The sequence below is a fragment of the Neoarius graeffei genome, chromosome 16 (assembly GCF_027579695.1).
Source record: "Neoarius graeffei isolate fNeoGra1 chromosome 16, fNeoGra1.pri, whole genome shotgun sequence".
In the NCBI taxonomy this organism is placed as follows: Eukaryota; Metazoa; Chordata; class Actinopteri; order Siluriformes; family Ariidae; genus Neoarius; species Neoarius graeffei.
Genome location: NC_083584.1, coordinates 37,705,617 through 37,729,660, shown reverse-complemented (window position 1 = coordinate 37,729,660; position 24,044 = coordinate 37,705,617). Strand labels below are relative to the sequence as shown.

General features: G+C 41.5%; 1 protein-coding gene across 3 annotated transcripts; it reads left to right on the top strand.

Moving 5' to 3' along the window:
• Nucleotides 1–5,488: 5,488 nt before the first annotated feature.
• Nucleotides 5,489–23,492, top strand: sytl1 (synaptotagmin-like 1). 3 transcript variants are annotated; one of them, XM_060942885.1, is made up of 16 exons: nucleotides 5,489–5,857; nucleotides 10,624–10,763; nucleotides 12,209–12,351; nucleotides 12,510–12,651; nucleotides 12,733–12,787; nucleotides 15,214–15,256; nucleotides 15,352–15,416; nucleotides 15,556–15,645; nucleotides 16,251–16,388; nucleotides 17,628–17,794; nucleotides 17,885–17,987; nucleotides 20,001–20,162; nucleotides 20,271–20,349; nucleotides 21,109–21,208; nucleotides 21,357–21,550; nucleotides 22,435–23,492. In XM_060942885.1, exons 2-16 carry the CDS (start codon nucleotides 10,648–10,650, stop codon nucleotides 22,569–22,571), a joined length of 1,734 nt encoding a protein of 577 aa, XP_060798868.1. In that variant the 5' UTR covers nucleotides 5,489–5,857; nucleotides 10,624–10,647; the 3' UTR covers nucleotides 22,572–23,492. The 3 variants fall into 3 exon arrangements, with proteins under 3 accessions (XP_060798868.1, XP_060798869.1, XP_060798870.1); XM_060942886.1 differs by lacking the exon at nucleotides 16,251–16,388; XM_060942887.1 differs by lacking the exons at nucleotides 5,489–5,857; nucleotides 12,510–12,651; nucleotides 12,733–12,787 and having other exon boundaries at nucleotides 10,646–10,763.
• Nucleotides 23,493–24,044: the final 552 nt, after the last annotated feature.

Genomic DNA, 24,044 nt, shown 5'->3' with positions numbered 1-24,044 from the left:
TTTTTCCTTCATCTTATAGAAACAAGGCCCAGCAGATAAAGTTTTAGTTTACATTTATGGAGCACGACCAGAAAAGTGACTTAATTTTGCTGACTGCACCTTTAATTAAAAGTTAAATTCTATTAGCCCCATTTTATGTATAATGGCGGATATGGTAATATTAAACATAATGTTAACATTCCATCCATTATCTGTAGCCGCTTATCCTGTTCTACAGGGTCGCAGGCAAGCTGGAGCCTATCCCAGCTGACTATGGGCGAGAGGCAGGGTACACCCTGGACAAGTCGCCAGGTTATCACAGGGCTGACACAGAGACAAACAACCATTCACACTCACACCTACGGTCAATTTAGAGCCTCCAACTAACCTAACCTGCATGTCTTTGGACCGTGGGGGAAACCGGAGCAAACCCACGCAGAGAACATGCAAATTCCACACAGAAAAGCTCTCGCCAGCTGCTGGGCTCAAACCCAGGACCTTCTTGCTGTGAAGCGACAGTGCTAACCACTACACCACCGTGCTGCCCTAATGTTAACATTATTTTATGTTAATTATAATATATTAATATTGTGGTGCACTGCCTATCAATACATCATGAACATGTGTATTGCTATATCTATGGACATGCATACAGTGGGATAAAACAGATCTCTTGTACACAGAACTAGAAATAAAACTACTATAATTATACTGTATATACAAGAAGTACTATAAAAAACAATGTGCAAAAAGTAAATTCATAGTGCAGTATAAATAACTAGACAGAATCCAAACAGCTCAACAGAATAAAATCAAGGTTGATTAAACAGTAGCTGCATGAAAAACAGCAGAAAGGGACATTGCATGCAACTATAAATCAAGCAAACAGCAGAGGCAGCTGTCCTCCTTGCACACTGCAATAACCTGTTATAATCTGCCTGTGTTCCTCATTTCACTCAGGAGTATGTCTGTTATGATCGCACCTAGAAGCACTAAATGAACAACAAAATAAGTCATAGCTGCAAGTAAGAAGTAGAAAGAAAATTAGAAAACAAACACCGAATTAAAATAGTGTTATAACTGATCATCAAACCAAAGGGTAGAAATAGTCTGCCTGAATAATTAATTCATTCTTTCATTCATTTTTAAGAGACCTATGGTTTCCAACCCTTTTTTCTGTGGGATTACTACAAGATGACAGTTAGGATTTACTGGCCTAGCTAATTATTATCCATCCATCTGTTGTTTATGCTGCTTATCCTACTGAGGTTCACAGCCGAACTGAAGCCAATCTTAGCCGACTTTGGGTGAGAGGCAGGGTATACCCTGGATAGGTTGCCAATCTTTGACAAAGCTAAACACAGACAGACAAACAGCCATTCGCATTCACATTCACACCTATGGGCAATTTCGAGTAGCCAGTTGACCTAATGCACACGTCTTTAGACTGCTGGAGAAAACCAGAGCAACTGGAGGAAACCCATGCAGGCATGATGAAAACATGCAAACTCCACACAGAAAGGCCCCAGTGGATGAGCAGGCTTGAACCCAGGACCTGAGATCACAGTAGAGTTGTAGTACTTGAGACCAGTCTTAGTCTCAAGACCACTTTTTGAAGATTTTGACTTTGTCTCGGAATTGACCGCATTTTTACTCGGTCTTGTTTTGGTCTCAGACATAGAAACTTGGGATTTTATTTCAAGACTGGATCTGACCACAACTGCAGGGATTTCACTAAATTGTCTGTGCATTGTTTGATTTATTTGTTAACATCATAACCGTGATTGGATGTAAAATGTCCTGCTTCAAATGTAACCAATAACGTGACTTATTGCTAATTTTGTTACTGTTAAAGACTGTCCCCCTTCCCTGGCCCCCTTCATACACACTGGTCTGGTCTTAGTCTTGACTTGATCTCAACCCCTCAAGTCTTGGTTATGAGTGGTTTAGGTTGTCTTGACTACAACACTAGGCAACAGGGCTAACCACTGCACCACCATGCCATCCTATTATTATTATTATCATCATCATCATCATCCATCCATTATCTGTAGCCGCTTATCCTGTTCTACAGAGTCGCAGGCAAGCTGGAGCCTATCCCAGCTGACTATGGGCGAGAGGCGTGGTACACCCTGGACAAGTCGGCAGGTTATCACAGGGCTAACACAGAGACAAACAACCATTCACACTCACATTCACACCTACAGTCAATTTAGAGCCACCAATTAACCTAACCTGCATGTCTTTGGACTGTGGGGGAAACCGGAGCACCCGGAGGAAACCCACACAGACACGGGGAGAACACACAAACTCCACACAGAAAAGTTCTCGCTGGCTGCTGGCTTGAACCCAGGACCTTCTTGCTGTGAGGCGACAGTGCTAACCACTACACCACCGTGCTGCCCCCACTCTATTATACATCCATCCGTTATCTGTAGCCGCTTATCCTGTTCTACAGGGCCGCAGGCAAGCTGGACCCTATCCCAGCTGACTATGGGCAAGAGGCGGGGTACACCCTGGACAAGTCATCGAAGGGCTGACACAGAGACAAACAACCATTCACACCTACAGTCAATTTAGAGCCACCAGTTAACCTAACCTGCATGTCTTTGGACTGTGGAGCACCCGGAAGAAACCCACGCGGACACGGGGAGAACACACAAACTCCACACAGAAAGGCCCTCACCGGCCACTGAGCTCAAACCCAGAACCTTCTTGTTGTGAGGCGACAGTGCGAACCAGTACACCACTCTCATCTCATCTCATCTCATCTCATCTCATCTCATTATCTCTAGCCACTTTATCCTGTTCTACAGGGTTGCAGGCAAGCTGGAGTCTATCCCAGCTGACTACGGGCGAAAGGCGGGGTACACCCTGGACAAGTCGCCAGGTCATCACAGGGCTGACACATAAACACAGACAACCATTCACACTCACATTCACACCTACGGTCAATTTAGAGTCACCAGTTAACCTAACCTGCATGTCTTTGGACTGTGGAGCACCCGGAAGAAACCCACGCGGACACGGGGAGAACATGCAAACTCCGCACAGAAAGGCCCTCGCCGGCCACTGAGCTCGAACCCAGAACCTTCTTGTTGTGAGGTGACAGTGCGAACCAGTACACCACTCTCATCTCATCTCATCTCATCTCATCTCATTATCTCTAGCCGCTTTATCCTGTTCTACAGGGTCGCAAGCAAGCTGGAGCCTATCCCAGCTGACTATAGGCGAAAGGCAGGGTACACCCTGGACAAGTCACCAGGTCATCACAGGGCTGACACATAGACACAGATACTGTAACCATTCACACTCACATTCACACCTACGCTCAATTTAGAGCCACCAGTTAACCTAACCTGCATGTCTTTAGACTGTGGAGCACCCGGAAGAAACCCACGCGGACATGGGGAGAACATGCAAACTCCACACAGAAAGGCCCTTGCCGGCCACTGAGCTCAAACCCAGAACCTTATTGTTGTGAGGCGACAGTGCTAACCAGTACACCACTCTCATCTCATCTCATTATCTCTAGCCGCTTTATCCTGTTCTACAGGGTCGCAGGTAAGCTGGAGCCTATCCCAGCTGACTACGGGCAAAAGGTGGGGTACACCCTGGACAAGTCGCCAGGTCATCACAGGGCTGACACATAGACACAGACAACCATTCACACTCACATTCACACCTACGGTCAATTTAGAGTCACCAGTTAACCTAACCTGCATGTCTTTGGACTGTGGGGGAAACCGGAGCACCCGGAGGAAACCCACGCGGACACGGGGAGAACATGCAAACTCCGCACAGAAAGGCCCTCGCCGGCCACGGGGCTCAAACCCAGAACCTTCTTGTTGTGAGGCGACAGTGCGAACCAGTACACCACTCTCATCTCATCTCATCTCATCTCATCTCATCTCATCTCATCATCTCTAGCCACTTTATCCTGTTCTACAGGGTTGCAGGCAAGCTGGAGTCTATCCCAGCTGACTACGGGCGAAAGGCGGGGTACACCCTGGACAAGTCGCCAGGTCATCACAGGGCTGACACATAAACACAGACAACCATTCACACTCACATTCACACCTACGGTCAATTTAGAGTCACCAGTTAACCTAACCTGCATGTCTTTGGACTGTGGAGCACCCGGAAGAAACCCACGCGGACACGGGGAGAACATGCAAACTCCGCACAGAAAGGCCCTCGCCGGCCACTGAGCTCGAACCCAGAACCTTCTTGTTGTGAGGTGACAGTGCGAACCAGTACACCACTCTCATCTCATCTCATCTCATCTCATCTCATTATCTCTAGCCGCTTTATCCTGTTCTACAGGGTCGCAAGCAAGCTGGAGCCTATCCCAGCTGACTATAGGCGAAAGGCAGGGTACACCCTGGACAAGTCACCAGGTCATCACAGGGCTGACACATAGACACAGATACTGTAACCATTCACACTCACATTCACACCTACGCTCAATTTAGAGCCACCAGTTAACCTAACCTGCATGTCTTTAGACTGTGGAGCACCCGGAAGAAACCCACGCGGACATGGGGAGAACATGCAAACTCCACACAGAAAGGCCCTTGCCGGCCACTGAGCTCAAACCCAGAACCTTATTGTTGTGAGGCGACAGTGCTAACCAGTACACCACTCTCATCTCATCTCATTATCTCTAGCCGCTTTATCCTGTTCTACAGGGTCGCAGGTAAGCTGGAGCCTATCCCAGCTGACTACGGGCAAAAGGTGGGGTACACCCTGGACAAGTCGCCAGGTCATCACAGGGCTGACACATAGACACAGACAACCATTCACACTCACATTCACACCTACGGTCAATTTAGAGTCACCAGTTAACCTAACCTGCATGTCTTTGGACTGTGGGGGAAACCGGAGCACCCGGAGGAAACCCACGCGGACACGGGGAGAACATGCAAACTCCGCACAGAAAGGCCCTCGCCGGCCACGGGGCTCGAACCCGGACCTTCTTGTTGTGAGGCGACAGTGCTAACCAGTACACCACTCTATTATTATTAGTAGTAGTAGTGGCGGCACGGTGGTGTAGTGGTTAGTGCTGTCGCCTCACAGCAAGAAGGTCCGGGTTCGAGCCCCGTGGCCGGCGAGGGCCTTTCTGTGCGGAGTTTGCATGTTCTCCCCGTGTCCGCGTGGGTTTCCTCCGGGTGCTCCGGTTTCCCCCACAGTCCAAAGACATGCAGGTTAGGTTAACTGGTGACTCTAAATTGACCGTAGGTGTGAGTGTGAATGGTTGTCTGTGTCTATGTGTCAGCCCTGTGATGACCTGGCGACTTGTCCAGGGTGTACCCCGCCTTTCACCCGTAGTCAGCTGGGATAGGCTCCAGCTCGCCTGCGACCCTGTAGTGCCAGCATTTACTTGAATAATCGAGAACTGATTGCATGTTGCTCGTGTTCTTTCCTGTGTATTTAGTGGGTGTACTTGAGCAAGAGTTACTGTGTATTTTGCAGGTGTGGTCTTATAGCTATTGGGACATAACTACATGACGGCATGGCCACACAGAATAGTGCAATGCAAATTTACATATGCGCATTTCTCTCTACTCGCTTGTGTTAGGGAGAAAACCGAAAAAGCAGAGAGCCATAAAGCGGGTCCCCTGAGCTGAGCTGAGCTTTTCATGATTGTGTGAACTCTGTGGTCGTGTGGAGCATATGGTCTCAGAGGCATCCGGGTCGCGTTTGGTGCTGGACTGGAGGGCGGGATCGGACCCGTCCAGGGTGTTAATACGACTAATTCAGAACCCAGAGTCTAATGGAGAATTAAAGTAAACGCTACTTTAAACTAGACGCAGTGATTTTCAACGCTGACTGAGATCCTGAATCAGCAGAGGCGCCTGGGGAACTACAGAGAGAGGTGCGTTAGAACTCATTACCTCCTGCTGCTGCTGCTTATCCCACCTGCCACACACAGTACACTAGCTACAACTAGGAGTAGACTAGTTTTAGTGAGCACGCATGAATATGCGCGCACATGGTGAGGTTTCTTGTGGTGTGCACAAGATGTAGCTGCCATCAGGAGTTACAGTAGGATTGGATAGGATAATATCCAGTTCCTGACGACCTGGACAACTTCCAAGAGTGTGAATCGGTTCTTCAACTAGATTTCGTAGGTAGAGTAAAACAGCTTTCTTAAAGAAAATGAAAGTTGTTTACTTAAGTTTGTCTCAGCAACTCGTTTGGCAGTTATACTGCGCATGCGCGCTGATATTTGGCAAGTTCCCCTTCAGCAGTAGCTCCCTATCTGAGCCTCAGGTAATGGTTTACCTAACTGTAGATCTCTTTCATCTGCAGGGAAGTACTTCTTCCCCTTACACTGTTCATTTCCCCATTTAATAGTGTGAATAAAGGTATTGTTTGTTTTTTTGTAGTGGTGCTCAAATCACCTTTTTTGTGCATTAGCTGGGACACCCTAATTACAGTGGATTTGCATAAAGAAATATACCACTTTTTAAAATTTATTGTAAAATATCTGGATGGCACAGTGGTTAGCGCTGTCGCCTCACAGCAAGAAGGTCCTGGGTTCGAGCCCAGCGGCTGGCGGGGGCCTTTCTGTGTGGAGTTTGCATGTTCTCCCCGTGTCTGGGTGCTCTGGTTTCCCCCACTGCAGGTTAGGCTAATTGGTGGCTCTAAATTGACTGTAGGTGTGAATGGTTGTTTGTCTCTGTGTCAGCCCTGCGATAACCTGGTGACTTGTCCAGAGTGTACCCTGCCTCTCGGCCATAGTCAGCTAGGATAGGCTCCAGCTTGCCTGTGACCCTGTAGAATAGGATAAGCGGCTACAGATAGTGGATGGATGTAAAGTATCTAAAGCGATGATGATGATTTTAATTGATGCCTTGGTAAAATATAGATACTTTGTGTGGTGGCCACGGTGGTGCACTGTCGCCTCACAGCAAGAAGGTTCTGGGTTCAAGCCTAGTGGCCGATGGAGGCCTTTCTGTGCAGAGTTTGTATGTTCTCCCTGTGTCTGCGTGATTTTTCTCCTTGTGCTCCGGTTTCTCCTACAGTCCAAAGACATGCGGTTAGGTTAACTGGCTACTTTAAATTATCCATAGGTGTGTTGAGAGGAGAAAACCTCTATAATAATTCAGTAGAAGGCACCAGGAAACCACTACTGTAATGTTCCCTAGACATTTTGATGGCTGAAGCCATCAGAGCAGCCACGTCACTATAGTGATATGCCAAAATTCATGGATGAAGTGGAATATAGTGGTGCTAGAATCACCTTTTTATATAGTGGAATATAGATGGGACACCCTAATTACAGTGGATTTGCATCGTACACATAAAGACATATACCACTTTTTAAAATCTATTGTAAAGTATCTAAAGTGATGATGATGGTTTTAATTGATGCCCTGGTAAAATATAGATACAGTATACTGTATGTGTTGTGGCCACGGTGGTGCAGTGGTTAGCACTGATGCCTCATAGCAAGCAGGTTCTGGGTTCAAACTTGCTGGTCAACTGGGGTCTTTCTATGTAAAGTTTGCATGTTCTCCTCGTGCTTGTGTGGGTTTCCTCTGGGTGCTCTGGTTTTCTCCCACAGTCCAAAGACATGGGAGAAATAGACCTGTCCATGGTGTACCCTGCCGCTCATTCATAGTCAACTGGGATTGGCTCTAGTTTACCTGTGACACTCAATGTATAAGCAGTAAAGAAAATAAATAAACAAATTAATGAATGATTATGTGGCGGCCTGGGAAAACCCTTCATATCATAAATTTTTTTTGGTATATATTTCACTCACAAGTAAAATCTGGTTATCTTGCAAAAGGGAGAAAATGTTACTTAAATATATAATTTCAACACTGTTTAAACATGCCCATCTACATTTATAACATAATGTATGAATTAAAAGATAACATTACTGCTAAATTTGAAAGAATAATGTTTACAATAGGAATTACTGATTATCACTTTATCAACATCACACACTTCAGTTTCTGTCTCAGTGCCCGAGGTAAAAGCCACTTCTGGCATTTAAACCTTTTTTTTCACTCAACTAATCCTGCTAACATTGGTGAGGAAATGGTCACTGATTAATTCAGTCGGTTCTATTGTGTTGAATAAATTTATGATTTTTTTTTTAAATTAGGTAATTTAAGCATTTATAAACTTTGCTGTCATCTCTAGAGAGTAAGTATTGTTTTCTCTTTTGATTATGTGATGGTTCAGGATCATCATGGACACTTTGACAGCTGGTATCCGATCACAACCTAAATTTATTAGGCTTATGTCCATTTCAGTCTGGCATGTAGCTATTCAAAAACTTGACCAAATTGTGAGAAAAGCACATCTAACTAGCAAATTTTTGCCTTTTTTAGGCAGAGTTTTTGCATTTACCACAGTATTTGTTAAACTGGCTCTTTACCTGACATGATCTTTGCAGGCAGACTCCAAGATAAAGTTATAAATTAGTCTAAAAAAAGTTTCCAAGTTATTTCTTAAATATACTTTTCAGATTTACATAAATACAGTGGCTGCACTCTTTCACTTCATCTCTCTGACTCGCATATGATGTCCTTATATATGCGCAAACTTTCTCAGAAATTTAACTATAAAGATGTGCAGTATGTTTATTTACATGGTTGCATGTGGATTATATGAAACACACTGACACAGAAAAATTCTCACAGTAAATTAACCAATATCCAACACCTCTGATATCCTGCATTCTCTGCAGGACAACATTCAGATTTGATGTTTGTTCTCTCATGATTACATTATTTTTAAGTGCAACCCCGATTCCAAAAAAGTTGGGACAAAGTACAAATTGTAAATAAAAACGGAATGCAATAATTTACAAATCTTAAAAACTGATATTGTATTCACAATAGAACATAGGCAACATATCAAATGTCAAAAGTGAGACATTTTGAAATTTTATGCCAAATATTGGCTCATTTGAAATTTCATGACAGCAACACATCTCAAAAAAGTTGGGACAGAGGCAATAAGAGGCTGGAAAAGTTAAAGGTACAAAAAAGAAACAGCTGGAGGACCAAATTGCAGCTCATTAGGTCAATTGGCAATAGGTCATTAACATGACTGGGTATAAAAAGAGCATCTTGGAGTAGTAGCGGCTCTCAGAAGTAAAGCTGGGAAGAGGATCACCAATCCCCCTAATTCTGCGCCGACAAATAGTGGAGCAATATCAGAAAGGAGTTCAACAGTGTAAAATTGCAAAGAGTTTGAACATATCATCATCTACAGTGCATAATATCATCAAAAGATTCAGAGAATCTGGAAGAATCTCTGTGCGTAAGGGTCAAGGCCGGAAAAGCATACTTGGTGCCCGTGATCTTTGGGCCCTTAGACGGCACTGCATCACATACAGGCATGCTTCTGTATTGGAAATCACAAAATGGGCTCAGGAATATTTCCAGAGAACATTATCTGTGAACACAATTCACCGTGCCATCTGCCGTTGCCAGCTAAAACTCTATAGTTCAAAGAAGAAGCCGTATCTAAACATGATCCAGAAGCGCAGACGTCTTCTCTGGGCCAAGGCTCATTTAAAATGGACTGTGGCAAAGTGGAAAACTGTTCTGTGGTCAGACGAATCAAAATTTGAAGTTCTTTATGGAAATCAGGGACGCCGTGTCATTCGGACTAAAGAGGAGAAGGACGACCCGAGTTGTTATCAGTGCTCAGTTCAGAAGCCTGCATCTCTGATGGTTTGGGGTTGCATTAGTGCATGTGGCATGGGCAGCTTACACATCTGGAAAGACACCATCAATGCTGAAAGGTATATCCAGGTTCTAGAGCAACATATGCTCCCATCCAGACGACGTCTCTTTCAGGGAAGACCTTGCATTTTTCAACATGACAATGCCAACCACATACTGCATCAATTATAGCATCATGGCTGTGTAGAAGAAGGGTCCGGGTACTGAACTGGCCAGCCTGCAGTCCAGATCTTTCACCCATAGAAAACATTTGGCGCATCATAAAACGGAAGAGACGACAAAAAAGACCTAAGACAGTTGAGCAACTAGAATCCTGCATTAGACAAGAATGGGTTAACATTCCTATCCCTAAACTTGAACAACTTGTCTCCTCAGTCCCCAGACGTTTACAGACTGTTGTAAAGAGAAAAGGGGATGTCTCACAGTGGTAAACATGGCCTTGTCCCAACTTTTTTGAGATGTGTTGTTGTCATGAAATTTAAAATCACCTAATTTTTCTCTTTAAATGATACATTTTCTCAGTTTAAACATTTGATATGTCATCTATGTTCTATTCTGAATAAAATGTGGAATTTTGAAACTTCCACATCATTGCATTCCGTTTTTATTTACAATTTGTACTTTGTCCCAACTTTTTTGGAATCGGGGTTGTAATATTTTACTGGTATTCATGCAGCTTTTCAGAGGTATTTATGCAGAGGTAAAGAGTTCCACAAAAGTCCATTTTGAAGTTATAGTAAACAAAATTTCTTGATGTGTCCCATATTCAGTATAAACTGTACTAATTTATAGATTTACATGAATACAGCCCTTTAGGTTACCAAGTTCTTACAATATCCTTGATTCTAATTGAGCCTATGGGATGGGGATTGAAGAATTATGCTATGTTGACTGATTGGCGATGATGGTGTTGATGTTTCTGATGCAGTGTTTGCTGTGAAGTGAGGCTGTTATGGAGGAGGAAACTCTCTTGGATTTGGGCCATCTGACTGAAGCGGAACAAACCGCCATTTTAAATGTGTTGCTGAAGGATAATGAATTACACAGCTCAGATGAGAGCCGGATCAGGTGTGTTTGTGGTTTAAAATGTTAGTATTATTATACAACCTCAAATAAGAAAAATTTGGGACAGGATGGAAAATGCAAATACAACAAAGAAAGCAATGATTTCTAAATTTACTTTGACTTGTATTTCATTGCAGACAGTATGAACCCAATATATTTCATGTTTTCTCTGGTCACGTTCAGTTCCTTTGTTAATATACATCCATTCCTGTGTTTCAGGCCTGCAGCAAATTTCAAAAAAGTTGGGACGGGGGCAATTTAGGGCTAGTAATGAGGTAAAACAATTAAATAATGATGTGATTTGAAACAGGTGATGTCAACAGGTGATTGTAATCATGATTTGGTACAAAATCAGTATCCAGGAAAGGCCGAGTCTTTGAGGAGCAAAGCTGGGCAGAGGATCTCCAGTTTGTCAATAAATGTGTGAGAAAAATTATTGAAATGTTTAAAAACAATGTTATTCAAAAAAAGGAAGGGATTTTGATATTTCAGCCTCTATGGTGCATAATATGCATAACTATATATTAAAGGACCATTCAGACTGTCACCAACAAGAACTGTAAAAGCCAGGGTCTGTTATGATATGGGGTTGCGTCAGTGCCCTTGGCAAAGGTAACTTGCACTTCTGTAATGAGTGTTAATGCAGAAAAGTACGGTACATTGAGATTTTGGAGCAGCACATGCTGTAGATATTTCAACAAGACAATGTAAACTACATTCTAAGCACATTACAAAGGCATAGCTGTGGAAGAAGAGGGTGCCTGTCCCCTCTGTCCCCAATAGAGAATGTATGGCAAATTTTAAAAGAAAAAAATATGACATAGACAACCGTGTACTGTTGCACACCTTAAGACCTATTTGCAGGAAGAACGGAAGAAAATAACAACGCTTGAAACGCTTCATCATTTCAAGTCAGGTCAAGTTTATTTGTATAGCGCTTTTAACAATAAACATTGTCGCAGAGCAGCTTTACAGAATTTTAACGACTTAAAACACAAGCTAATTTTATCTCTAATCTATCCCCAATCATTTACTGTCTAAACATCTTTTAAGTTTTGTGAAAAGGAATGGCAACATTATAAAGCAGTAAATACTTTACCGTCCCAACTATTTTGAAATGTTTTACAAGAATCAAAATTGAAATGTGTTTATTTAGAAAAAAATAAAATTAGTGAGGTAAAACATCAAATAATGTGCCGTTGTATTGTTTTGAGTGCAATACAGGTCAAAGATGCTTTACAAATCATTGTTTTCAGTTTTAATTTAAATTTCAACATACTGTCCCAACTTTTTCTGATTTGGGGTTGTAATATGTAAAACGAAGATTAAAGGGGATGGAATGCCCTTTAATCTTCGTTAAATCTATAATTTAATCTTATATTTAATCTTATATTGTGTGTGTGTGTGTGTGCATGTGTGTGTGTGTGTGTGTGTGTGTGTGTGTTCAGCAAACTCAAACAAGTGGAGTCAGACCCTGTGCGCCTTTACTTCCTCACAGGCGCATGGTTCAGTGAGCTACGAGCCGAGCGCTATCAGAATCGAGGGACTGATTTTGTCCAAACCTCAATACGCCGCAAAAAGAGGGACAAAGGTCATTTGATCACTCACTGCCTATTTAAATCAGAGAATGTGTCAAAATATGCTCCATGCCATATTTTAGTCCTGCATATGTAAAATGTTTATACTTTTGTTCAGCTTTGCACTTTACCATTTTTGTCAATTACAATATTTTTCATTGTGTACATTTAGCTGTGATGTCAGTGTTTAAAGAACAGAAAGAACAAAATTCAACCGAAAGGCAGGAAGAAACCACAAAAGTGAATGCTGCAGACCTGGAAGATGGAGAAATAATAGAAAAAGAAACAAAAATAAAGGAGGAGGAAAAAGAAAGGTTATTTAAAGCTTAGTTCAATCCCAAATTCACATGAATTAATGTCATCGACCTGAGCTAACTTAAATAAATCTTCCGTAGTCCCAGTGTCAGTGTGGCCCCTGAACCACGACCAAGGACCAAACTAAGCGCAAAGGTTAGTTTTGCAAGTGGTGTGTGTGAACACTCTCTAACTTTTAAAAATGGGGTTGGTTTATATATACACAGTAGGCTACTAGTCAAAAGTTTGGACATGTTTACTCATAAGTAAGTGTGTTCAAAGTTTTGACTGGTACTTTATGTATTTCAATACACTGATCAGCCATAGCATTAAAACCACCTGCCTGATACTATGTAAGCCCCATTTGTGCTGCCAAAACAGCTTTGACCTGACAAGGCATGGACTCCGCAAGACCTGTGGAGGTTTGCTGTGGTATATGGCACCAAGACATTATGAGGCGGGACCTCCATGATTCAGACATGCTTGTCCAGAACATCCCATAGATGGTCAATTAGACTGAGCTCTGGGAATTTGGAGGCCAAATAAACACCTAGAACTCTTTGTAATGTTCCTCAAACCATATCTGAGCAACTTTTGCAATGTGGCAAGGAACATTATCTTGCTGAAAGAGTCCACTGCCATTAGGGAAGGGGTGTACTTGGTCTGCAACAATATTTTGGTACAGTACATGTCAAAGGAACACCCACATTAATGCCAGGACCCAAGGTTTCCCAGCAAAACATTGCCCAGAGCATCATACTTTCTCTGTCGGCTTGCCAGCTTCCCATAGTGCACCCATCTCTTCCCCAGGAAAGCAATACACATGCACCTAGCCATCCACATGATGTGACAGAAAACGTGATTCCTCAGACCAGGCCTCCTCCTTCCATTATTCCATGGTCCAGTTCTGACGCTCACGTGCCCATTGTAGATGCTTTTGGCGGTGGACAAGGGTCAGCATGAGCACGCTGACCAGACCATGACGATGTAGCCCCATACTCAGAAAGCTGCAATACACTGTATTTTGGCATCTTTCTATCATTAACACTTTCTGCAATTTGTGCTACTGTACAGTAGCTCTTCTATGAGATTAGACCAGATGGGCTAGTCTTAGCACCCCATGCCCATCAGTGAGAATTGGCACCGATGATCCTGTCGGCAGTTCAATGGTTATCCTTCCTTGGACCATTTTTGGTAGGTACTAGCCACTGTATACTGGGAACACCCCACAAAACCTGCCATTTTGGAGATACTCTGACCCAGTCATTTAGAAAAATCACAATTTGGCCCTTGTCAGAGAGTTGCTCAGATCCTTATACTTGCTCATTTTTCCTGCCTCCAACACATCAACTTTCAGAACTACGTAAGTGTTCTCTTGCTGCCTAATATATCCCACCCCTTGACAGATGCAATTGTAATGAGATAAGTAAGGGATAATGCACAGCGAGCTGGTTATTATTGTAAAATAAACCCAGACAGAGTGATGCAGGACTCTGATGTGAAGCAAAGTAATACTGTTCTTTACTTCAAGATTAGGGTTTTAATCGTGTGGCTAATCAGTGTATTTGTATTATATTTACATCTGATACTAACAGCTGACTAATATCAGCTAAAAGCCAAATATGTAAGGGATAATGTAGAGCGAGCCAGTCATTATTGCGAAATAAACCCTGGGAAAGTGATGCAGAACCCTGATACAAAGCACAGGGGTCTTGAATCACCTTGAAAGGGTTTATTTTATGATGACCGGCTTGCTGTACATTATCCTGCTTATTACATGGCTACTTACTAAATAAATCAACCATCTGACACAAAATATTGATTTAAACATTATTTCGCTTCTCCTAATTACCGGTATGTGGTCCATAGCAATGGTCTGTTCTACAGAAATAACAGACTGTAAAATGCCATGAGTTACCAGTCAGAATCGAGTATGCAACTTGGTCATGTAATAAAGTATTATTAGTATATGGCCAAAAGTATGTGGACACCTGACCATCATACCTGTATGTTCCACAAAGTTGGAAGCACACAATTGTCTCTGTGTGTTGCCGCTTTTACAGTTTTCCTTTACTGAGGCCAAACTAAGAGGCCAAAACCTGTTTAATCATGACCATGCCCCTGTGGACAAAGTGAGGTCCATGAAGACGTCCTTTGCCAAGGTTGTTGTGGAGGAACTTGAGTGGCCGAGGCCCTGACCTCAACCCAATTAACACCTTTGGTGTGAATTGGAACACCAACTATGCACCAGGCTTATCACTTGACATTAGTGCCCGACTTCACTAATACCCTAGTTGCTCTGTGTTAATGCCCGTGATTTTGGAATGGGTACACATGGGTGTGTGGGCCAGGTATCCACATATTTTTGGCCATATAATGTATCTTAGAGCCTAATTTAGACTCCCAATAGAATCTGAGATTGTACAGTGAGTGTCTTTTTTATGCATTTAAGTATTTGATGGAATACTTGTGGGGGTTTTTTATGAAAGAATAAGCCATCCCTAAAAAAAAATTACAATAAACACAAAATTTGTATACAACTGACATTTTGCTATTGTTCTCTCAAAATGAATACCGAAAAGAGAGAAGATGTTTCAGAAGTTGAGTCAAGGGAGATTACTGAAGGTAAGTTCTATTCAAACCAAATGACCGAAGAGAAAATAGTAGACTTGTCTGTGTCCTTTATCTGTCTCCGTTTTCGGTCCACCCTATTGTTTCAGGAAGTGTTGCAGATTCAGAGGCTTTAGAGGACAGATCACTGCAGGACACAACCTCGTCACTACAGGTACATACATAACATGTATTTATAAATATGTCTATTTGGATTTATTATGCAGTAATATGTAATGTACAGTATATTCATATAGTGAGCACTACAATTAAACAGTTTGTTTTAGTGCTGTGTTTGGTCTGTTTATGTGTAGGCTGATTCTGATGGTGATATTGATTCTGGCAGCACTGAACTGGACTACACTAGATTTGGCTCAATTAACAACTTTCACTCTAATCATACGGTATGAAGGAAACACTCCTGCACACAGCTATACATTGTGTTGCAAAGATATATCCATTTATATCAATTTCACACTTCTCAGTGCTTTAGCTGACACATCTTCACCTCTCCAATCCGATATCCTTCAGCCAGTGTTTCTGAAATCATCTTCAATCTATTTCAGCCTGCAGTGTTTTGTTAGGAGGGTTATGATATATAACCCCTTCGGACATAATGTGCACAGTTGTACACACGAAGTTCCATAGCATGAAGTTCCATAGCATTTTTCCTTGTGTCCGAAGGGGATAAGATACGTCCACAAATGAACAGACTAGGAAATTGTGCACTGAGGGGTTGTTTCTATATTCAGGAAACAAACATGTTAGACCATGAAGATCTCAGCAGTCTTTACTATGTATTTATTTACACCTTCACCTTGACTTAATCAGATGATGTTCACAGAGTACAGACAGCTGGGCACCAGCTGCCTAGTAGAGTCGGGAAAGTATAAACAACTTGCATATCAAGGCAACAATTAAAAAAAAAAAAAAAAAGTGTGTCACATATTCATGTGCATAGTTGGCCCTAGAATCATAAAACAAATGTTAAATATTTAAATGCTCTCAGAGGAATAAAGAAATGAAGAGGGTGTGCTTCATCCATCCATCCATCCATCCATCCATCCATCCATCCACTATCGATACTGTTTATCCATCAGGATCGCAGGGGAAACTGGAACCAATCCCAGCTGACTTTCAGCGAGAGGTGGGGTACACACTGGGCAGATTGCCAATCATATCACAAGGCTAACACAGAGATGAACAGCTATTCACACTCGCATTTTACACCAATGGGCAATTTAGAGTGGCCAGCTGACCTAATTCACATGTCTTTGGACTGTAGGAGGAAAACTGGAACACCTGGAGGATCCCCATGCAGGCAAACTAGGCATGCTTCCTATGAAGGCCATAATTTTTTTTTTTTATTTTGGTAATATGCAATATAAGCCTATAAACTCCCCACTTTCCCAGAGATTTCCAAAATATATAAGAAAATAGGAGCAACAAATACATAGGTAACATGGTGTTGTTACCTCACAGTTCCAGAGTTCAAGCCTGAACTTAGGTTACTGTCTGCATGGAGTTCTGCATGTTTTCGTTTTGTTCATAGAGATTTCCACTGGGTGCTCTGGTTTCCCTGCGTCATACAAAAATCAAAAAGTCCCTCTCATGCCAGAATCTGGTCTTCCCAGGCAGCCTCCTGTCCCAGTATTAACCAACTCTTTAAGGCGTATGGGTGTGGCACCGATCTCCGTTTCAATAGCCCTCAGCCTCTCGCCTACACAGCTAGGGTTACAGTGGGGGGCTAGTCCTCTCGTAACCACGAGAGTTTGACTTCCTCACTCGCATCTGTAATGCAGCGTGCCTTGCCAAACAGTAGTAAGGACTATTTTTAGCAACATCAGTTCTGGGTCATACACAGTATAAGATTGGTGTTAAACAGTACAAAAGTGTGCATCCAAAATCGTATTTGAAGAACACAGGCCAGAGTAGGTACGCACAATATTGGATGCAAACCAGAACAAAGTGATATCTAAGGCAGAAAAACCAATAAAGCAATTCAGGGTCATGCACAGAGATCAATTAGAATAGCAACAGCTCAGCACTTACTCAAAAGAATAGCAAACTAGCAAGTTCATGTGTATTTTACATAATGCACACAGGAAATGAGCATAAATACTGAGGAAGAGTTCAAAATTCAGGGCAGTAACCCCTCTGGTGGCTTGGTGGAGGACTGTCCATGATGGATGTGTCATATATACATTGTGTAATATGCAAATTTATGTCCAGTGATTGGCAATACTACTAAGTAACGTATTTAACTAAACAGATTTTTTTTTTAAATCAACTTTGTGTGTCTTAAGCAGTGTTATGGTCCTGCTCTCTATCAGTGAGTCAGTGCTAACATTAGCTGCCACTGTGAGTATGTTTTTGTCTTCCACAGATAAGTGGCAGTATGATGAGCCTATACAGTGTTGGGGATTTTGGAAGTGTTCCTGTGACTGGCCAAATCCAGTTCTCTCTGCAGTACGACTCTAGGAAAGAGGAGCTTCATGTACGAGTGGGTCGTTGTCAGGACCTGGCTCCAGCGCGTAACAACCGATCTGATCCGTAAGTGCTGGGATATTTAAACATTAATGTCGAGAGACCATCTCACAAGTATTTGTACATCCATATTCACACTTTAAACATTTTTTGCAGGTATGTGAAATTGTACCTCCTTCCAGATAACTCATCTCACAGTAAAAGGAAAACTTCAGTAAAGAGGAAAACCCTAAATCCTGTATATGATGAAACACTCAAGGTAAGAATCTATTTCAGTTATAGTTGCATTGTAAAGTAGAGCTTTAAAGTATAATGTTGTTCAGCCATATTATCATAAACCAAATAGGTCATTTTGTACAGTATAATTTCATTGTGCAATGCATTACCTAACATTAACAAGCCATAATCTTTAGCATGAGTAAATGTAAATGATATTTAAGTAACAAGTAATGATGTTACATAAATATACGTACAGCCTTGTGATGAAGGGGTTTGTGAACGTCAGTGAACGTCAAGGTTATGTCACTCAGAGCTTAAGGCTCCCAGTAAGGTGAACAGTTCTGAGGAGAGAGGTCCGACAAAAGAGTGATCCTAATAACCACCATGAAAGGCATGAAAATATGTACCCTGCTCTGGATTAGGGTTATGGAGACCCACCCCTGAAGGTGGTGGTGTCCACAGGAATGTAATGGGGAGGAACAGCCTCCTGGATATGAACCTCAGTTGTGAATTGTTATTAGACTTCAGACTGTTATTAGACGTAGACTCTGCAAGCCACGGACTGTCAATAACCAACATTTAGTTTGAATATATGGTTGCTCATCAATGTACTTGGTACCAGAGAACTTTGTGCCAAAAGTCAATGATCAATTTTGTAATTGGATCATCAGTCTTGATAATCATACTTCTCAGCTTTCCATGAAAGGTCTATGCCAGGGTTCTGGACAGGACACTCCATCTGATAGCTGATGTGAGTTCCACCCAGGAGAACAGTACAACAGTGGACCAGCTCTTTGCCTTTGCGCAGCTTTGTGAGGGGTCATAGGAGTATGCTAATCTAGTCAACATGTGTTTTGTGGATTTGGAGAAGGCCTGTGATTGGGTGCCTCAACATTTGTTGAAGGAGGTACTGCAGGAGTATGAGGTGTCTTGGTGGCAACCTGCTACAGAGATTACATGAGTTTACAGAGGTTTCCATGTTAGCTTGGGATTGTTGGAGGAATCCCCTAGATATGTGACTGGGGCTCAAGAAGTCTGGGATAGAAAATGAATCCGTTCTCTGTGTGAGTGCAGTGAGAGTTTGTATCCTTTGCATTAAGTTGAAGCCATTTAAAGTGGGTGTTGGACTCTGTCAAGTTTGTCTTGTCTCCACTCATTTGTGATTTTTATGGACAGCATATCAAAATGCGAGAGAAAAAGACCATGACTCTGGCAGAGGACTTTAAGTATCTTGGGATCGTAGACACGAGTGATGGAAAAGAGAGTGCAAGATTGACAAACTGATTGGGTCTATTCTGTGGTGGTCTGGTTGTGGGTTGTAATTAAAAGGATAAGGTCACAAGTACAGGGAGTGTAAATTTTCTGCAGGGTTGCTGGGCTTACTCTCTGTAATAGGGTGACGAGGTGGTTTATCTTACAAGCATGCCCCCAGTTGGCTCCCGGTAGAGCTGTATCAAGCAAATCCCATTGGATTGAGACCTCCAGTCAGACCAAGGACCTGCTACAGAGATTACAGCGGTTTCCATGTTAGCTTGGGATCGTTGGGGGAATCCCCTAGATATGTGACTGAGGCTCAAGAAGTCTGGGACGGAAAATGAATGAATGATGCATATATTCACAATAACCAATGCTTATTTCATGCATGGCTAAAAATAAGTCCACATAAATGATCATCAATAAAATTACATGTTTCTAAATGTTGACTTTAATTGACTGTTACTAGTCATAATGAACTTATGGAATGAACAGCTGGTTCTCTTTTGGCTTATTTGGTTAATCATTTAGTACAATATCAATTAATACAAGTATTAATTACTTTGTTTACATATGGTGTATTAAATGTTGATTTTATGTTGACAGTGATAACTTGTGTCATAGTTATTTAAATAAACAATGTTTATATTTATTCAATAAACACCATGAGGAATAAGAGTGAAACAATGATTTAAAATGTATGCAAATTAAGAATGTGCACAAAATGGTACAGCTCATCTTTAAGCCCATATTTATAAATTATGCATATTAATGATAACTACTCTAATCTTTATCCTAGTATAAAGTACGTAAATCAGACCTGCTGGCTCGCGTCCTCAGTGTTTCAGTGTGGCATATGGCACGTGTGCGGAGGAACCTGTTCTTGGGGGAGGTGGAGGTACAGCTAAGCCAGTATGATTGGAGTCAGAGTAAACTGACCTGGTACCCCCTTCAGCCCAGGGTGAGTGAAATACAACCTGCACCCAAACAAGACAAATGCAGAACCAATTAAATGTGATGTGTTCAGTAAAAAGGATTTATTTGACTGCGCTATTGCTTCATGTAACAGGTACAAATGAATCCTGAAGCTGTGCTCAGAAGGGGAACCATCATACTAACACTTAAATTCATAACACCTGGCTCTGAAGGTCATTGAACACACACACACACACACACACACACCAGTTATTCCGTGAAACTGAGTCGCACATGAGTTGATAGCTGATGAGGCGCATAGCGCTGAGTTGGCTATAAGCTATATACGATGAAATTGAGTGGAATAACTGTTTTATTCTATCCACATTCACTGGATTTTGAGAAACAGAGTATTTATTTATTTTTTTTTTGCAAATTCGATAAATAAAAACTTTATACAAAATGCCTGATAAAATCCTTTCTGCTTAGAATGTAAACAAACCGGCGAAATGACAGTAGCAATTTGTGAAACATGCTATAATAATAATTCTTGAAAAATAAAACAAGATACGGTCTTACTATCAGATACTTTCGTTTCATATTTTGTTGCCTTTTTTGTATTTTTGGGGGGTTTTGTTTTCAAGTAGAGTTTTTATTTCATCCTTGGTTGGTTCAGTAACACGGGACGCCATTTTCTTCTTCTTTGGGTTTTTTGGTGGTTTGGCGCCACCGACTGGTCTGAAGGCAATGGGGGGGGGTTATATTCTTTCATCTATTTCTGTTTCTTTTGTTTTTGTCTACTCACAGTATATGAGCTGATATCCTAGTAGTAGAGTAGCCAATCAGAGCACACATGATTGCTCATATCCAGTGATATATATATATATATATATATATATATATATATATATATATATATATATATACACACACACGTGTTTTTTACATACATGTACTGTATATGCAATATCTTTGCAAATTTGTGGATACAGGAGGAGGGTTCCCTCTCACTGGTGAGCTACATATTTGGCTGAAGGAGATTGTTGGACTCCTTCCTCCAAAACGTGGCACTCCAAGCATCTCTGTAAAAAGGTAAACCTGCACACACATTCACAAACATCTACAGAAAAATCAATAACTCTGTTGGGAAAAATATTAGTATGACATAAGAATAAATCTGTACTTGTCCTCATAGAAAGTGTGTGTGTGTGTGTGTGTGTGTGTGTGTGTGTGTTCACAGTGTGGTTTTGCCAGATGAGAGTGGTGTTAGTGGTCAGCAGACACGGGTTGTCCATGGCTCAGTCAGTCCTGTGTTCAACCATACTATGGTGTACGATGGTCTGCAATCTGTTGACCTCACACAGGCCTGTGCTGAAATTACTGTGTGGAACTCTTCAAGCTATCTTGGAGGCGTGCGTCTCAGCACAGGCTCAGGTACAGTAGGTATACAGATGCATACAAAGATAAATACAATGTGATGTATAACAATTTCCACATGTAATGGTCTTTCTGGAATTGTCCTTTGCTTTTTGTTTTATTACCTTTCGCTTCTCTCTGTTTGCATCACATTCACAGAGTCTGTACCACATTCTGCAGAATACTGTTCCATTCATCTCACAAAGAATTTCAGGGGTTTTGTTTAATTTCTGAATCACTCCAGATATTTCTCATGTTCCTTTGTTTTCACTATCTTCTTCTTTTGGCTGTTCCCATTAGATGTTGCCACCATGGATCATCATTCCCATTTTATGATCTGCATATTTGATTTGGCATAGGTTTTTACACTGGATGCCCTTTTTTGTTATGCTATTTAAAAAAAAAGTTTTTCTTTTTGCTATACTGTGCTAATGTTTTCCACCTCAGACAGTGTATTCATCAGGATGTCATAATTTCCCATAGTAATATATTAGTGTCTGTTTGTACATGATCCCCTTTGATCATTTCTCAGGGTTTGGAGGACTGATCCCAGTTGACTAACATACCAATCTTCCTGGGGATTTTAATCTTCCTTGGATTTGGCCTGCATTCACAATTATTGTTGAATTCCCATGCCAAAGTGCCTGTGTAAAAGGGACTAAATGCATACAAAATTTATACCATTTAAATTCTGAAAGAATTTCCTTAACATAGGATGTTAGAATGCTGGATGTTTGGGCTAGACATGGCTAAAAACAAATAGGTACATATGCAGATATTATAAGATGATGCACAGCAGCAGCTCGCAACTCAAAATGATCCTCTAGTATGTGCAACTCTTTACATTTTGCATGTATAAAATACAAAGTGTGTGTATATGTGTGTGTACGTGTGTTATTTAGGTGTAAGCTATGGTCAGATGGTTTGCTGGATGGACTCCACTGAAGAAGAAATCAGTGTGTGGAATACAGTAATCCAGAACCCCAACAGCTGGGTGGAAGTCGCTCTGCCAATCAGAACCAATCTCCAGCTGTGCTGAGAGTAACATACCGTACCTGGCCTTGTCTATCTAACAAAACAATCCAATGATTTCCTCCTTTGTTCTTTCACAGAGAATTTTTTTTTTCTTTCCCTCTATAACTGGAAGTCATGTAAATTATATAATAGAATATGTTGGTCTGTGCGTTTTTGGTTCTTATAAGAAAGATGTATTTTGCGAATTATAAGCTTAAAAGCAATATGTAAATTATGAGGAGTTGGAGATTTGAAGACCTTGCAGAACTTTGATGCTGACCCCTCAGAAAATCACAGTGGTTGGGATTTGGCGTGATCTACTACGTTAAACCTCCTCTCATAACCTCCTAATGTCTCTGGTCCTATGGTGGCTTCATAATTTACTGGACCTTCTTTTGTGCTCAGGGATATGGTGTGAGGACAGATGATAAATCCATGTTGGCATATGAGGTGAATTTTCATGGGCTTTAAAAAAAAAAAAACACCTTGCATGCTTTACTATTTGTGGAATGTTTGAGAAAATGGCAGTAGACCTCACTGAAAATTTCACATGTTTATAGCACGTGTCTATTCAGTTATATTCTGTCACAATTTGTTACAAGCTATTTTGTTAAATGTTTTTTGTAAATAGTATTTGAAAATTGTTATATTGGGGAAATTATTTTATATATCAATACCATCTGTCCACTCTTTGTTGGGAAGGTGTCACTTCGTGTTATCAAGTTTGCCCTGTCTCAGGATTCCTGAACATACATACAGCAGTGCAGAAGATAATTAGAGCGACAAACTCTAATTATTTTCAGCAGGAGTCATGCATAGAAAAGAAGCAAGCAGCCTAGTGATACTGTTGTACAACATGGGCATAATATTGTCCTACTCCTATTGCCAACTGCACTGGCAAGTTTAGCACTTCCAGAGTGGGAGAATAAAAATAATTTGTTTAAAAGAGATATGTTCTTAAGGTTTTAAAAGACTGCATGCTTTTGTGTTTGCTAATCAAATCAACAGAAAAGTGATGTGTGTGTGTGTGTGTGTGTGTGTGTGTGTGCGCGCGCGCCATAAGATTGATCAGGTAAATCACTTTTTGAATTTTTTTGGATTATCTCTTGAATAAAAATGTTACATTCTTAGTGGCAGGGGAAAACAGGGAGACTTGGGACAGTTTGTATTCTCATAAAGTTATTTCAACCACTCAGGTTTTGGATTACATCAGAAGTTAGATATTGCCCCTTTGAGTAACCTACTTCCTTTGGAGCCACAAAGCTGGACACTGCAGTAAGGTTTGTGCAGTTAAATATTTTTGTCAACCAAAACTTGTATTTTCTACTTCGCAATCCATCTCCATTCTATGGAAGGTACGCGGGCGAATTTGGGATTTGTTAAGAATTAAAGTATGTACCTCAGCCCTGTGATGACCTGGCGACTTGTCCAGGGTGTACCCCGCCTTTCGCCCGTAGTCAGCTGGGATAGGCTCCAGATTGCCTGCGACCCTGTAGAA